At 40.5% G+C, this 15083-nt stretch overlaps 1 protein-coding gene across 30 annotated transcripts in view; it reads right to left on the reverse strand.

The window, feature by feature from the left end:
* Positions 1 to 15083, reverse strand: part of DTNA (dystrobrevin alpha) — a 351511-nt gene that overhangs the window by 15709 nt on the left and 320719 nt on the right. For 20 of the 30 annotated variants that reach the window (XM_038543520.1, XM_038543523.1, XM_038543521.1 and 17 more), the window contains 3 exons: positions 10351 to 10447; positions 8499 to 8519; positions 93 to 252 (listed from right to left, as the gene is read on the reverse strand). In XM_038543520.1, coding sequence (XP_038399448.1) covers positions 93 to 252; positions 8499 to 8519; positions 10351 to 10447 — 278 coding nt within the window. Of the gene's footprint in view, positions 1 to 92; positions 253 to 5899; positions 8520 to 10350; positions 10448 to 15083 lie in introns of those variants that run through there. The other 10 variants (XM_038543526.1, XM_038543534.1, XM_038543535.1 and 7 more) reach the window with 2 other exon arrangements.

Consider the following 15083-nt stretch of genomic DNA (forward strand, 5'->3'; position numbering starts at 1 on the left):
CCGGCAGCTCGAGCCAACCTACACACCGTGGTGTCCTATCGGCCCTGTGGAAGAGCAGAACAACAAAGAGCGCCCCCCCCCCCCCCACTTACTTTGTGCAAAGGCCTCCTGAACGTCTCCCCCTACCCCGGTGAGGGAGTCCTGGGGCGTGTGGGCCGGGCTGGAGCAGGCCGAGGCAGACCGCACAGGCATGGGGATGGGCCTGCTGATGGTGTGGCTGGGGGACGAGCGAGGAGAGCCTGCCCCCTGGGTCTGGAGAGACAATGTGACCCGTTAATTTGTTTTCCCAAAGCCCCAGTCCGAAGCCAACAACAGTAACAGTGAGATCTCCCCCCAACACCCCCCCTCACCCTCCACCCCCTCAGCTGGAGGACATTCTAGGTGATTGAGCCGGTCATCCTAATCCTGAGTTGCAGGAGGTAATTCAGAACTTTATTGTCTATAATCTGGACTTCTGGTTACATGTTGAAAGTTAAGAATATTAGTAGAGCCCTGTTCTGTCATACATGAGATGTGTGCCCCTGTCATGAGGCTACTGTTAAGCTGTGATGATTACAAGGTGTGTCTGTTTCCTCCTGAAGGAAGTTCTGCATAGAATAAAAAGACACTTTAGAACAAAGTTTGAAATATAAATTAGGAAAAAAAAAAGAATATAAATTAGGAGACTTTGGGGGATGGATGTGGCTTATATAATTCCTAAAGTTTCGACCTGCCTTGGCATGATCTTTAGAGGCTAATTTATAGGCAGGGTCATGTCATGTAAGAGCGTGCATACTGAGTCTCAAATGAAGAATCAAATGAGGTATAAATGGCTTTATCCCCATTTTTTTTTGTAAAAGTTCATTTTGTCTAATTGCTCTGAGTCAGGGATTCAAATACGGAAGACAAAAAAAGAACTCTTGGTTTCTAATTTTTGGCTACTGTTTCCTGCAGGAAATGTCCTTCTCGTTGTGACAAAGCAGTCATTTTAGCAGTAAGAACAGTGGGATTTAAAAGTGAGTAAAGAAAAAAAGTAGAAAGCAACTAAAAGCTATTTACTACATATAGTCCTCGGCATGAAACCATTCACACCTTGAATTTCACAGCTCTGTCTCTAGGATGAGGTTTCTTGGAAACAGTTTCTGGGTTATAATGATTAGTTTACAAAGGAAGTCAGTCGGAGTAAAAAAATGCAAGGCCACCCTCCAGTGCATACTCAAAGATTGGGTGTTCATGTAAACTCCATTCCAGTTTGTTGGGTCTGGCCAGGGAAAGAGAGGACTCTTTCATAGCAAGGCCCAGAGAGATTTAGCATCAACCCATTCAGACCCAGGGACGTGCACCATGGGAGAAGTGCTCTGGAATATTCGATTTGGACTGTGGTGTGGGGTCAGCTGCTTGCAGTTAAAACACACAACATAACTCCTGTAAAATGCCATGCTGTTAGCTTTCTGGGGCTCAGCATCACACATAAAAAGTCAAATCTTATAAATTGAGAAAAATCTAGATTAAAAATGAAGCAAAACAGAACAGAGCAGAGCAAAGAACTCATGTGGGCTGGGGATGCCACTCTTTCACTCTTAACAATACCTTGAACGGTCTGTCCGGGCCCAGGGAAGAGAAGTGTGCCTGCTTGCATGATGCTTTGCAGCCCGTTGGCCCAGCCTGCTCAAGGACGGGTCTGGTTCCCCCCAGCAGACTTTGGCAGCTTGGTCTCGTTAACCACGAAACCTCTGCTTTCTGAGCTACCATGGTATCCCCCTGCTCCCCTTGCCAGTAAGAAATGACTTCACCTTTGCATCATGCTTTGCCATGTAGTAGGATTTTCATGGGAACCCCCACTGATTTGATTTCTCTCCATGACCTACTGAAGAGGCATCTAAATGTGCAGTTGTGAGTCCAAATGCTCAGAGAGGTGAAAAGGATTGCTCTGGAGTTGGAGCGGGAGAGCCTGGGATGCTGGGGGGTGCCTCAAAGGAGTTCTGCAGCCCTGAGGGCTGCCTCCCCCTGACAACCCATCCTGTGCACATTCTCCAGGCAGGGCCATCAGCAGGGCTCCTTGCCCTTTCTTACCTGTCCTCTTTACCCAGGACCAGTTTCACAGCAGGGAGGAGGGATTGGGATGGGAAATGGACAGAGGGGTTGAAAGAAGGAGGCTCCTCTTGGCTACATAGCTAGGTTACCCCCTCAACTCTGGGCACCCAGACCCTCTTCTAGGGTAGGGAGTTCATGATAATCCTACAACTCCACTTTTCTATGTAATTTACAGTGGACAAAGCACTTCTACATAGACTGTTTGGTTTCGTTCTTGTTATTGGTGCTAAGAATGATAGTCACTTATATTTGAATAGCAATTTGCAGTCTCTAAGGCAGTTTAACCCCAACTATTTCACTTAATCCTCCTAGCAACAGTATCAGGTCTTATATTCCCATTTTCCAGCTTAGCAAACAGGCTCAGAGGTGTAAGTGAGTTTCCCAAGGCCTCTGAGCTACAGAATAGCAGAGATAAACTGGATCTTTAGCCTCATGTCTACAAGCCCAGGGCTTTCCCACAGCACCACAGCCACTTCTGAGGTTGAAGCACTGTGACCACCTACCACAGGCTTCACTCCGGGAGAAGGGTTTAGCAGCCTGAAGGCTGAGAAGGCGCAGGGCCTGGACCCACCCGCCAGTGGTGCTGGAGTAGTTGCATAGGGCTTCCGGCTGGGCAGGAAAATACCTTTCCATTGCTGGGTCTCGGGGCACAGTGTAAGTGCCCCAGTGGAGCAAGAGCCCGTGGTCAGTACAGAAGTACAGGTGCAAATCCCTTATCTGCAAACTTGAAATCCAAAAAGCAGCAGAGGTGATTTCATAACTGATGTGAGGCTGTACCATATATGGTATCTGTGCTGTACTGCCTTTCTAAAACCTGAGAGATTCGAAGCCCTGGGACATATCAGGAACCAGTGATTTCAGATGTGGGGCTGCAGGTCTGTGTTTCAGTATCTTAATGGTTATTCTGGGGCTGCATCACATAGCTGCTCCATTGCACCTGTTCCATCCAGGTGTCTAGTACAGAGTGCTCAGGGGGCTGCCCCCTCCCCTTTGGGCACTAACCTGGCCCTTCTAAGCTTCCCGTCTGTCATCTCCTACCTCTGGCAACACTCTTCCCTTCTCCTCATGCCCTGATCTCTCCTGCTAACTGTGTTTGAGACATTTCCAGTCCTCTCTCTGCTCAATAATGCTTGGTCTCCAAAGTCAACTTTCCCTACTTCTTTCTGCCTGCTTCCTTTCTTCAAAACCCCCATTAGTGGTTCTGTGTTAAGAGAAAAATAATTGACTATAGTTATGTGTTAAGGGAAAAACAGTGGACTGAATCTAAATTACACCAATGTGCGAATGACTGATAGTCAACATCTCCTAAATGAATCTCTAATTGGTGCAATTTCAAGCAGTCTGGTTATGTGAAGAACTTAAGTGGAGATTCTGTGCTGGAGACAAGATTCAGTGGCATCTTCCCTGCAACTCCCCTCCCAAGGCATGTTCAGACCCGGGGGTGGTGGGAAGACCCTGGCTCCCTGGGTGAACATGTCTCTTTGTCCAGACCTTGTCCAGTTTGATGCATGGTACCTTCCAGGGACCTGCTCCTGGGAATGCCATCTCTGGCCTTCCTTTCTGTACTTTCTGTAGGGTCACTAGGAAAGGGCAATTGCCTCTTGGCATTGGGGCAGATCAGTGGAGATATCACTGAATGTCATTTTCAGGTCAGGTAGTGACCGCTGTAGAATGGTGGCCTCTTGGCCTGTCTATGAAGTATGGCTCTCTGCTAACAACTTTCAAGGAGCTAGAGGGAGTAATCTCTGGGAACATCCTTTCCTGGAAATTACTTGATGATTAATGGAGAGAAGACTTAAGGGACAATGGTCCATGCAGATCAATATATAGATCTAAAATTCCTGAGAGGAGAGTTGATTTATGGAAAAAGGAAAACATACATCATACTTGGCAAATTTAAAATAGCTCACTTCCTAGTGAATAAATGAAAAATTCATTTCTGCACTCCATCCTCTGAGTCCACTCAACCTGCTGTTGTATCAATTTTTAAGAAGTCTGACAAGATCCATACATTTTCTGATTTTTTCCAGGAAGTATTTTGGTTTCTACTCAGCACCAGAAAGGAGGGAGGCTTCAGGGAAAGGACCAAACGTGTAATTGCTGCTGGAGATGTGGCTGAGCAGATGACCAGGAGATGGGAGTGCACCCCGCCCCCCCCCCCCCCCCGAAAAGTCTGCCTCTCAGGTTTGCCTGGGAACACAGCCCAGTCTGCCTGGTTTTTCTTAGCAGCCTCAGAAGGTGCAGTAAAGCAGTGTTTAGCCACATGCAACCCTCTTTTCATCCTTTCTTCCAATACACATTCACTGACTATCATCATGGGGTTGCTGTCTGTCCATAGTGCTGTGGGGATACAGATGAGGTGACTAATTCTGACAGGTCAGGCAGGAGGCAGCACTTGACTTCGGTCTTAATAGTGGAGATTTCTGGGCAGAAGAGAGGATGTATCGCAAGGAGAGAAGAACATTCCAGGCCTCAGAGTGTCATGAGCAAGGGAAGGGAAGAGTGAGGGGTATCGCAGATGCGGTGAAGAGGCCAGGATGGTGAATGCACCAGGAACATGGCAGGGAATGGAGGGGACTGAGGCTAGTGAGGTGGCGGTGCCAGGTTTGGGCATCTCTGACATCATGAAAGGGGCTAGATTTGAACTAGATGGTCATCTGCTAAGGTTAGAGAAATAATTTTTAAGTCGAGAAATAATTGTTACTTTCCTAGAATTTACTGATGAATCCCTATTTAAATTTTTTTTAAATTTATTTACTCACGAGGGACACAGAGAGAGAGGCAGAGACATAAGCAGAGGGAGAAGCAGGCTCCCTGCGGGGAGCCTGGTACAGGACTTGATCCCAGGACCCTGGCAAGACTCTCACCCACTGAGCCACGCAGGGATCCCTGAATCCCTAATTTTAAAAAAAGGTTGTGAGAGAGAGCAGGAGAGGCTGAGAGGGTATGTTTTGAATGGTAGATGTCGTCCTAATATCACAGTTGATTATTTATGATGTGAATTCCACCCCACCATCCCATCCCACTTTTGATTGTGTCACCACTCCACAGGGTCCCCACCTGGGAAAATGAGCAAGGGAAATACAGGAAGGTGAACTGCTCATATTCCAAACAATGTGTTTGGGAAAAATAGGAGCCTAAACAACCAGGACTTCCCGAGTTAGCTGGGCTCCAGTTGTAAAGAGAGAAGAGAATGGGGCCAGAAGGTGCAATCTGAAATGCTTCACGTTCCTTCTCTGAGACGCTTAGTTAACGAGAAGGAGGAGAAATGAATGTGTGTGTGTGTGTGTGTGTGTGTGTGTAAAATATGGATCAAGTCAGAAAAGTTTACGTATTCTCAGATGTGTATACATATATACATATATACATAATTTTATACTAATATCTGACATGCACATAGTATTTCAAAAAGTGCTTTCACATCCATTACCTTTGAAAATCTACGCAACAGTCCTGTGAGCCATGTATTATCAGTATGTTTGAAATAAATTACCAGGAAGTTAATGGACTTACTTAAGATCTTACAGGTGTGAGCAAAGAGTGGGAACCCCTATAATCAGGTCTAACACCACTGATCTCTCTACAAGAAATTTTATTGAGACCTTACGTTCTGAACTCAAAGTCAGGATATCTGGTTTTAGATTGGGACGTGATATTTGGAACTGGAAGTCTACCAGAAACTCTGAAACATACTGTCATTGCAACTATCCCCCAGCTGCCTTCATTATTAAACTTTTTATGAGTGTTCTTTTTATGGTTCCTTCAATAAATCTTAAAAATACACAAAGAAGAAAGAGGGTAGGATAATTTGGATGCAAGTTTTGTAAAAAAAAAAATTTATTGCTTATGATACCATAATCATCATATTATATTACAGGCACTATTTTTTTTTAAAATTCATGTTCTCTCCTCAAGGGGAATAAATTCATGCATTACTTCTAACAAGAAACAGTATAAGTAGGAATTATATATACCAGTATAATAAAATACATTGAACCACACAGACTTATGATAAAGCAAGTAGAGGTTATTAAATCAAGCACAATTTGTTGTGCACAGTGTCTTAAATTTGATTTTACAAAGAGAATGTCCCCAAAGGGGTAAGGCTCATAAATAAAAACAGAATTTAGAAGCAGACGCCAGACTAAAACCTCTAAATTCTCTCCTTAGATCATGTTATACCAAAGGAAGTTTATATATTTGGACGGCATATGTTCATTTCCTTGTAGAACTGCCTGTTCAGGATTGGGACATATAGGGTTCTGTCTTTAATTTTGACTGAAGGTCAGTATTATAATCAGCCACTTGACATTTGCTGCTGCATTTGTCTGTTTTATTATTTAGCGCTCCTTCTCTAAAGCTCTGAGTGAAGACTTCCTTTTTATATTTTATGCCAACAGAAATTTTGATCCCCTGAGAACTGGCATTTTTGTTCTGATAAAACCACCAATTATATGTTTCTTTTCTTTTCTTTTCTTTTTTTCTTTCTTTTTTTTCTTTTCTTTCTTTTTTCTTTTCTTTTTGCCTCCTTGCCAAAAAGCTAAGAGGAACACCCTTGTCCCTTATGATTAGCATATTTGCATTTTCTGTTTTTCAGTTTCTGATATTTCTAGATTTATTTTATAAAGTCACTGTTGACATCTCTAGTTGTAAGCTACCTTGGGTCCTTTTCGAGAAGAGACTTGAGTATACATCTATCTGGGTGTTGCCAGTAAGGGGCCCTTTAGAATCTCTGCAGCACTACCCAACTGAGGGCTGCCGTGCAGAGATGCAGAGCCATGGAGGGCTCCGTGGAAGGAGCTGGAAGGAAAGGAGGCAGTAATGCTCTATGGGTGCTGCCATGCTTTGTGAACCTCCTGGTCCACTGAGCTTTTCCAGAACAGGTGGCCTGGGAAGAGGCAGGAAAGGGGTCCATGAAGGAAATGGCTCAAGCAAGGCTGGCTGACTCTAGGATGATTGCCCTCTCTCTCTACTAGGTGGAAGAAGGTTATAGTTGAGCCTTTTTTCCTTTATCTGTGCACATGCTAAGTCAGAGACAGGAAAGAAAAGAGGCTGTTTGCAAAGAGAAGCAGCACAGCAAGGCATTTTTCTCTACCATGATCTAAGTATGTTGGAAGTACAATAGCAATACCCCGTGTGTGCCTTTATGGGCAATTATACAGGCTATACATGTGCGTCCTTCACCCGGGGGACTGTCTCTCATTCAAATTTGACTTTAGTAAAGTAATTTTTTTCACAAAATACAAAATAGTGTAATACATTGTCTTTATTGTCTGACATTACAGATTAGTTTTACACTTTCCTTTTTTACAGACCATGGGAATGAAGGGTAAAAATGTGTCCAGCATTTTGCAAACATTCTTTGTTACACACAAACACACACAATGAATAATAGGAAAGAGAATACAGAAGAATAAAAGGTACGTTCAAATCGGACAGGCTGTGGCGCTAATCGATCCATGGAAATAATGTGAAACTTCCTGGTAATACTAGCAAGTGGGATATATTGTCATACACAGCTTGGTACATGCACTTGAAATGAAAGCTGCTGTTATTTTGCTTCTATTTTGTTATTGTTATTTTTTGAGTATGCTACTCCCCCTGCTGGCTCTGAACCTGACCACAGGGTCAGCTGTAGGGTTCCAGTTTAGACTAGAGTAAGAGAGTCACAATGTTCCTGCCGCCAGAGAAGATGTGCGTAAGGGCCTTGTGAACTCCCAGAGCAGAAAGGTTCTTGGTGATGATAGAAAGGCAGAAAGTTACCTATTTCGAGATTATTATGAACCAATGGTAGCGATTCTGCTTGCAAGAACTAAACAACGGGAAGTGAGCAGTTGCTGAGTACAGTGTTTGTCTTAGATTGAACACATTTTGGTGATGGGGAGGCAGGGGGACAGAGCTCAATAATTATGCAATGAAAAGAGATGCAATTGGCAAACTTTTATACAAAGAGGTCCCATGCCTTTCCAGTAAAATGGAAACTGAACTAAATGGTCACAGCATGAGAGGATGTAGAGGTTAGCTGGAGTGCTGTGGGTTTTTCCTAGTGTAACTTTAGTGGCTGTGGTGGGTGTCTCTCTATTAGGAAAAGGGTCTGATCAACAACTCAGAAAAACATGAGACTGGTTTGAAACTTAGATCACTGGAGATCTACAAACTTTCCAACAAATGACAATTTTTTCCCTCTTCTAAAAGATGTAATAGCTCTCGTTTTGATGCTGACAGTAGTAATAGTTATAAAAAATGCTAAATTTTATATGTGTCCATTCAAGCACTACATTGAAAAAGAAGCAAATTAGTATGATTTTTTTCTCTTTCCAAACTGAAGCATGAACATACATTAGAGGCAAAAGCAATGAGAAAAACAGCAGGATGGCAGGCCCCTCCACAGTTAGTTAAGACCTGCAGTAGGGAACATAACTTACTCCCTGCTTCAGTTCTTCTTCCTACAGAAAGATTGAATCAATAATAGTTAGATTACCCAGGGTTCCAGTAAGAGCATGTATACAGTGTGAGGGAATGCAAGGTGGGGGAAACATCAACATGGCTTTGATGGTAGCCTCTCCCACCTCGGTGACTTTGAGTTCCACGGCTATTTAGGTGTTTCAGAAAGACCATCTCTTTTCTCCCTATGTCCATCCATCTTTCAACATGGTCTATCCCTCTCTCCTGGTGTTTGTACACCCCGATATAATAATAGACTGTGTTTGTTTGGCTAGGTGGATGCCAAGATGGTGGGTAGTAAATAGACCTCTATCCCATCACTACGGTGATAGAAGCTATAGGAATGTAAGCAGGGTGCTGTTTTCAAGGTTTCCTGTCATTCAGTGAAGGGAAAGATGAGATCAACCCTCTTCATTTGGCATATTCGAAAAGGAAAGCAGAAAGAGCTTTTCTGATCGTAAAATCAGATAATAGGGCAGAAACAGTAAGAAGTTATTAGTTATCTAGTCCTGTCTTAATACATATAGTACAAAAAAAAAAAAAAACCTGAGTTCTACCCTTCACTTGTCTAATACACTGAAAAAGAGATTTTGTTTTGTGGCAATAAAGCATTCCCAACACTGATGGCAGGAAAAGTTGACAAAGCAATAAAAAAAAAAAAAAAAAAAAAAAAAAAAAAAAAGAGCAGAGAAAACAAAAGGAAGAAGTATAACAGTTATATCTGTGCCAGGACACAATAGGTTTCAACAAGTATTTGCTAAATAAATAAAATACAGGAAGGAAAGAAGAGGAAAGATAGAAAGAAAGGAAAAAAGAAGAGGAAAGAAAAAGAAAGAAAGAAAAAGAGGAAGGGAGAAACAGTAAATGATGATGTGTCAGGGATGTGGGGGACCCAAGGGCTGAAGGCATGGACATCTGTCTCACAGGTGAGCTGCCCCAGGGACCTGGCCTTCCTCACACTTCAGAAGTTTCATTTCCTGCCCTTGGTGTGTCCCAGTTCCAATCCACAGAGGTTTCTGCTTGTCTATGTCAGGCAGGACAACCACATAGCACCGACACCCCTACTGGGCCAACTGTGGCCAATGGGCCATCACCAGTCTACTTGTGACTCGAAATGAGTATACTGAAGAAGGAAATAGGGATTTATGAAAGGAAGAAAGCTACTTCCTGGTGATAATAACATCATAGCACTCTGCAGAGGCCTTCCCTAGGTCATCGTAGTAAACACTCTACCTGCAGAGAGCAAATTCTGATTTACAGTTTGCATTTGAGACTCATTGAGGTGATGTGACTTGCTGGTAAAGCCACACAGATGAGATAAAGTATTTCATTGAAATTAAGTTACTCTTCTTAATAAAACTATAATCACCCAAATGATTTCATGGCTATATCTTATTTTCTGAATTGGACATTAGCTTCTGTTCACTTTATTCAGAATTATTGAAGCTATTAAATGTAAAATATTCCTTTTTTTTTTTTTTTTTTTTTTTAAAATCTTTATTTATTTATGATAGTCACACAGAGAGAGAGAATATTCCTAAATAAATCCAGTTCAATTATTTTCAAGGACATAGGAACTTGAAATAAGCCAAGAAGTTGTCCTTTGAAGGTCCTCAGTGGTCTGGTTCCAGGAAATGGATAAGAATGAGCTTTGTAATTGACTGCTAGCATTTGATGTATCTAAGAAACGATCCTATATGTGAGACGGAAGCCATATTTTGCGGTTAATCACATATAGTAGTTGGAATACCATTGCACATTATGTGTGAAAGATTTTTACAAATGCCGTAGGAAGTCGAGGTCTAGGAAATATTTATTATTTGAATGTCTTACCTTTAGTAGCTTCATGAGACCTTCTAACTGGACCATTAGCTCTCTCCGGCTCTCCTGGAGAGCAGACATTCTCTGTTCCAGCTCATCCTTGCGCTGTCTAAGAAAGAAGCAGTTGTCATCAGAACAATGTTCAACCTACTGAGCTGATTGCATTTCCCAGTCTTGTGGCACTAGTGGGCCACCAAAAAAAGGGCATCTCTGGATCTCTGATGTGGTTTCCAGGCAGGGAAACATTGTCGAATGAACATGGGGTGTACATTTGTTTGTTAGAAGTCATACTAAAATAGAATTAAAATCCTATTGCATATTGCTTCCCCTTGCCATTGGGCTCCCTGACACAACAAACAAAAACCAAACTGTCATTGAAAAACGTCAATCCCATAGATCCTCCAAACCCAAGGACCCTTTTGTAAATCTCAGAGGAAACAGTGATTACCTTAGTAATTGGAAATTGGATTTTAAAAGTTTATTTTTCATTTCTTCCATTCTTAGTATGCAATGTGGTGACTTTCAGAGGTGAAATATTCATAGTACAGAGTTTTTATAGTCAATTTAAGTTTTCTGATTTGGGTTTGACTTTATATATAAAGTGAAGTGAGAATAAAGGAGTTCCTACACAGTTGTTCTTACTGGAAATAACCTATAAGATTTGTGTTTGTTTAATTTTGTTTGTTTTGCAGAACTTCTATTAAATTGTCAGCAGGAAAAAAAAAATTGTCAGCAGGAATGGAAACTACAAAGGACAATCTCTACTCTATCATTTATATTGACACGAAGATGTACCAAAAATACCTTTAAAAGAGAGGAAAGAAATGAAATCGTATGGGGAAAAAATTAATGGTTCACATTTCTGATGTCTCTGTATACTTTTCAAGTCAATTTCAAATCTATTATTTTATGATAACTAGTGAATAATACATACACAATTTTTTTCCCTTGCCCCAAAGGCTTCTGAGTTTGAGATATTGTACCTTATATTTTAAAAATGTGTAGATGCTTTAGCCGTAGGTTAACATATGAATGGATATGCCTAGTCTCAATGGTATTGGCACAATATTAAGTGGAGCTATAGCATAGACTCAAATGAAAAACCGACAATATAAAAATGGCACAATGACGTAGGTCAATGACTCATCTAATTGAAGGATACTTTGTGGGAGGACAGGTTACTTACAGATATTAAGGAAACATTTCTAATTTGCTTTGATACGGGCTTTCTCTAATGATTTATGAATTTAAAATTTATAAATACATCTCAACCCTTTTTGAATATATTTGTATTTTTGGCCTTAATTGCCACCTAAGGGTTGCTCCCAGAGCATTTATTTCGTCCTTTGATTTTCTGTACAATCGTCTCTGTCCTGAATCCCGAAGGACAAAGAACATCATGATTTTATAGACTTTAATGGTATCTTATTTTAGTCTTTTTCTTCTAGGGCTGCAACATCCTAATTTTGAAAGACTTGCTCCATTCAAAAATGTCCTTCAATGACAAACCCACTAGCTGTTTTATCTCTGACCTTGTCTGCACATCGTGTTCCAAATATACGCACGATAGGACTTGGTAGAAGGATAGATACTGCTCTGTATTTCCAGTGATGTATTTCTAGTTCTCTTCTAGATACTGTTCTGTAATTTTTGGGTTTCTGGTCATAGGAGCACTTTGTGAAGAGGGCTGAAGTAAAATTCTAATAGTGTAGGTAAGAAATATTAAGAAAGGCATCTAAAAACTATGAGAGAAAGTTAAACTGGTCTTAATTTGGAATTAATCAACATTAAAAAAAGTTGTTCATACTTTTTTCTTAGTAGTAATCTTTCAAAACACAACATCTACCCTTTCATGCATTTGATTAAATTCAATTTTTAAAAAAATTCACTTAATAATGTCTTTATTTCATCTTCTCTGTAAGTATTCATTTAATCTTCTCTATAAGTGGCTACCAGATGTGGGGCTGATTAACAAATTTGTGGTGTAGCTTCCATGGTTCCAGGTAGGAACAGGAAAACAAAGACTAAGTAGTGATTTTATTTTTATGGAGCTTAATGTAATATAGCTCTAAAGGAATGCCTTTTATTCTGAGAATATGCCTGATTATTTGTAATTTTGCATGTGTGTTAAAACCTACTTTCTCTTGGGGTGCCTGGGTGGCACAGTCGATTAAGTGTCTGACTCTTGGTTTCAACTTGGGTCATGATCTCAAGGTCCTGGAACCCAGCCCCATGTGGGCCTCTGAGCTCAGCATGGGGTCTGTCTGAGATTCTCTCTCTCTCTGTCCCCTTTGCCTCTCCCGTTTATGCTGTGTCTCTTTTAAAATCTTAACCCCCCCCCCAATTTCTCTTAGGACAATGTTGGGACAACAGGTAAAATTTTAATATAGATTAAATATTTAATATAGATTTTAATATAAAATTTTAACAAAAATTTTAATATAGATTGTCTATTAGATAATAAGAAACATCAATATTAACTTGCCTGAATTTGATGATGGTGTCATGGTTATACATGACATGTATATGAGAATACATTTTTATGTAGGAAGCATACACAGCAGTACTTAGGGGTAAAGGGTTATGATATCTGCAACTTACTCTCAAATAACTCATCAAAAATGTGTATGTAATGGTTATATGTTAACATATAGAAGGAGATAGAAATGGGTGCAGCAAGATGCAATTCTAGGTGAAGTGTAGGACATTCATTGTAATATTCTTACAACTTTCGTAGGCTTAACATTGTTTCAAAGTAAAAAGTTAAAAAATATGCTGTCATTCATAACACTGCTATAAGAGGTGAAGATGGTAGTTTTAAAAATACATCACTTTAGGGTAAAACAAAAAGTACTCAACTTTATGTTGTTTCCCAAAAATAATTTAAAAATTAAACTGGTCTATTAAACCACAGACTTGCACCAGAGATTACATTTTCATCTTTAATTAATAGAACAAAAAAAGTCATCTTATATTAGCAAGTTTTCTCCAAGAATAATTTTATATACATTGAAAAGAATGCAATTTTTGGGGGGGATGTAAAATGAGATGTTTATTTTTTTTGGCAAGGTATAGATAAGGAAATTATATTTTTTCTCCCCTTGAGATTTGTAGTGTGAAGTTAGTTGCTTCACTAAATGTTTTCTTCATTCTACAGGATGGTATTTGCTTTGCAAACAGAGTTCTGTAGCTATCCCTATATAGTCTTACAGCTTATCCATTCATCCCACAAACATCCATTTAGCACTTTTGTTTTAAGACACTGTAAATAAAATAATGAGTAGGTTTTTGTCCTTGGGTGTAAGAGGAGGAGAAACAAATCAGTTCAAAACAATGACGGCGAGCACACAATAAAAATATGAACAAATTGCTGTCTATGGTAATACCAGAGAAGACGTCCAGTTCCAAATGGTGTTGGAAATTTAAGGAAGGCTTGCTAGATGAACTTGCAAAATTTCCCTCAAAAACTCTACACAACTGTAGAAAGGAAAGACCTCAGGGACCATATGGAATGTTCCAGACATTTCTCTGCTTCATCTGTGCTTCCTGATTGCTTGTATTCTTGATGTTATTAGGAAAGCTTAATACTGGAGTAGTTTATGGGAGTCTGACTTTACAATCTAACCCACTGTGTTATAACTATCATCCTTCAGTGGCTTCCTGTTATAGGATTAACAGCAATATCTTCAAGATGGTCTTGAGCATCATGGTCTACTCCTACCTACATCTTCAGTTTCATCTCTTACCACTCACCCCTTCATTCACTGCATTCTAGGCATATAGAACTTTCAGTTCCTAAAAAAGTGCTGGTTCACTTCTGCCATTTGGTCTTCGTGCAGCTGGTCTCCCTCTTCCAGGAGGCCCTTTATCAGCTGGTCCTAGCCCCTCTGCTCCCTTTAATCCCCATTCCCTCTAGATTCATCTTTTATACTTTAACTCAAACAATCCTTCTTCACAGTAGCCTTTTCCTGACTGCAGTGAAGGGCAGATTTGATAATTATGCCTCTATTTAAAAGGAAGATTCCTTACAGCACTTACCTTAGTTTATAATTATGTTCTTATTTGTGTGGTTATTTACGTCATTTTCCTACTGGACCACACATTTTATGAGACCAGGACAGTATCTTTTCAGCTCAATTCTGGGAATACTGCATTTTATAAATATCTGCTGAGTGAATTAAATGAATAGTGAATAAAATGAGGAAACCTAAATCTGATAGCAGCAGAGATGGACCAGAGGCCAGGAATCAATTGAGTAATACCAGTCCAGCAGGAGATCATTAAGACCTAAGAAAAGGAGATGGAATCCAAATGTGCTACTCATTGTGTGGAATCTTGGGCAAATTTTTTAGCTTCTGTGAATCTCAGTTTCCATATCTATAAAAGAGTATAATAATAGTGTCCATCTCCCGGCTTTGTTACACTAATTACCTGGGACAGTGTATATAGAGCTTAGTGCATAGGAAGTGTCAGATTAGTTCATAGAAATGCCCATCATCTAATCTCATTGAGCTGCCAGATCTGGGTTGCAAACTTGGCTCTCAGCTTTCTTGTGGCTAATGTGAAAATGGAAAAGTGATTATTTAGAAAGGTCATAGTGTTCTTAAGATATAAATAAACTATGAATTCATGAAAAGCAGAGCTCTGCTCTTTTGTCCCCTTGCCTATTCCCCACTGAAATAAACTTCTCCTGTTGGTTCTGCAATAAGAGACCCAGGCAGGCTGCAATGGATGGAGATCTCTAT

The sequence above is a fragment of the Canis lupus genome, chromosome 7 (genome assembly GCF_011100685.1).
Source record: "Canis lupus familiaris isolate Mischka breed German Shepherd chromosome 7, alternate assembly UU_Cfam_GSD_1.0, whole genome shotgun sequence".
Lineage (NCBI taxonomy): Eukaryota > Metazoa > Chordata > Mammalia > Carnivora > Canidae > Canis > Canis lupus.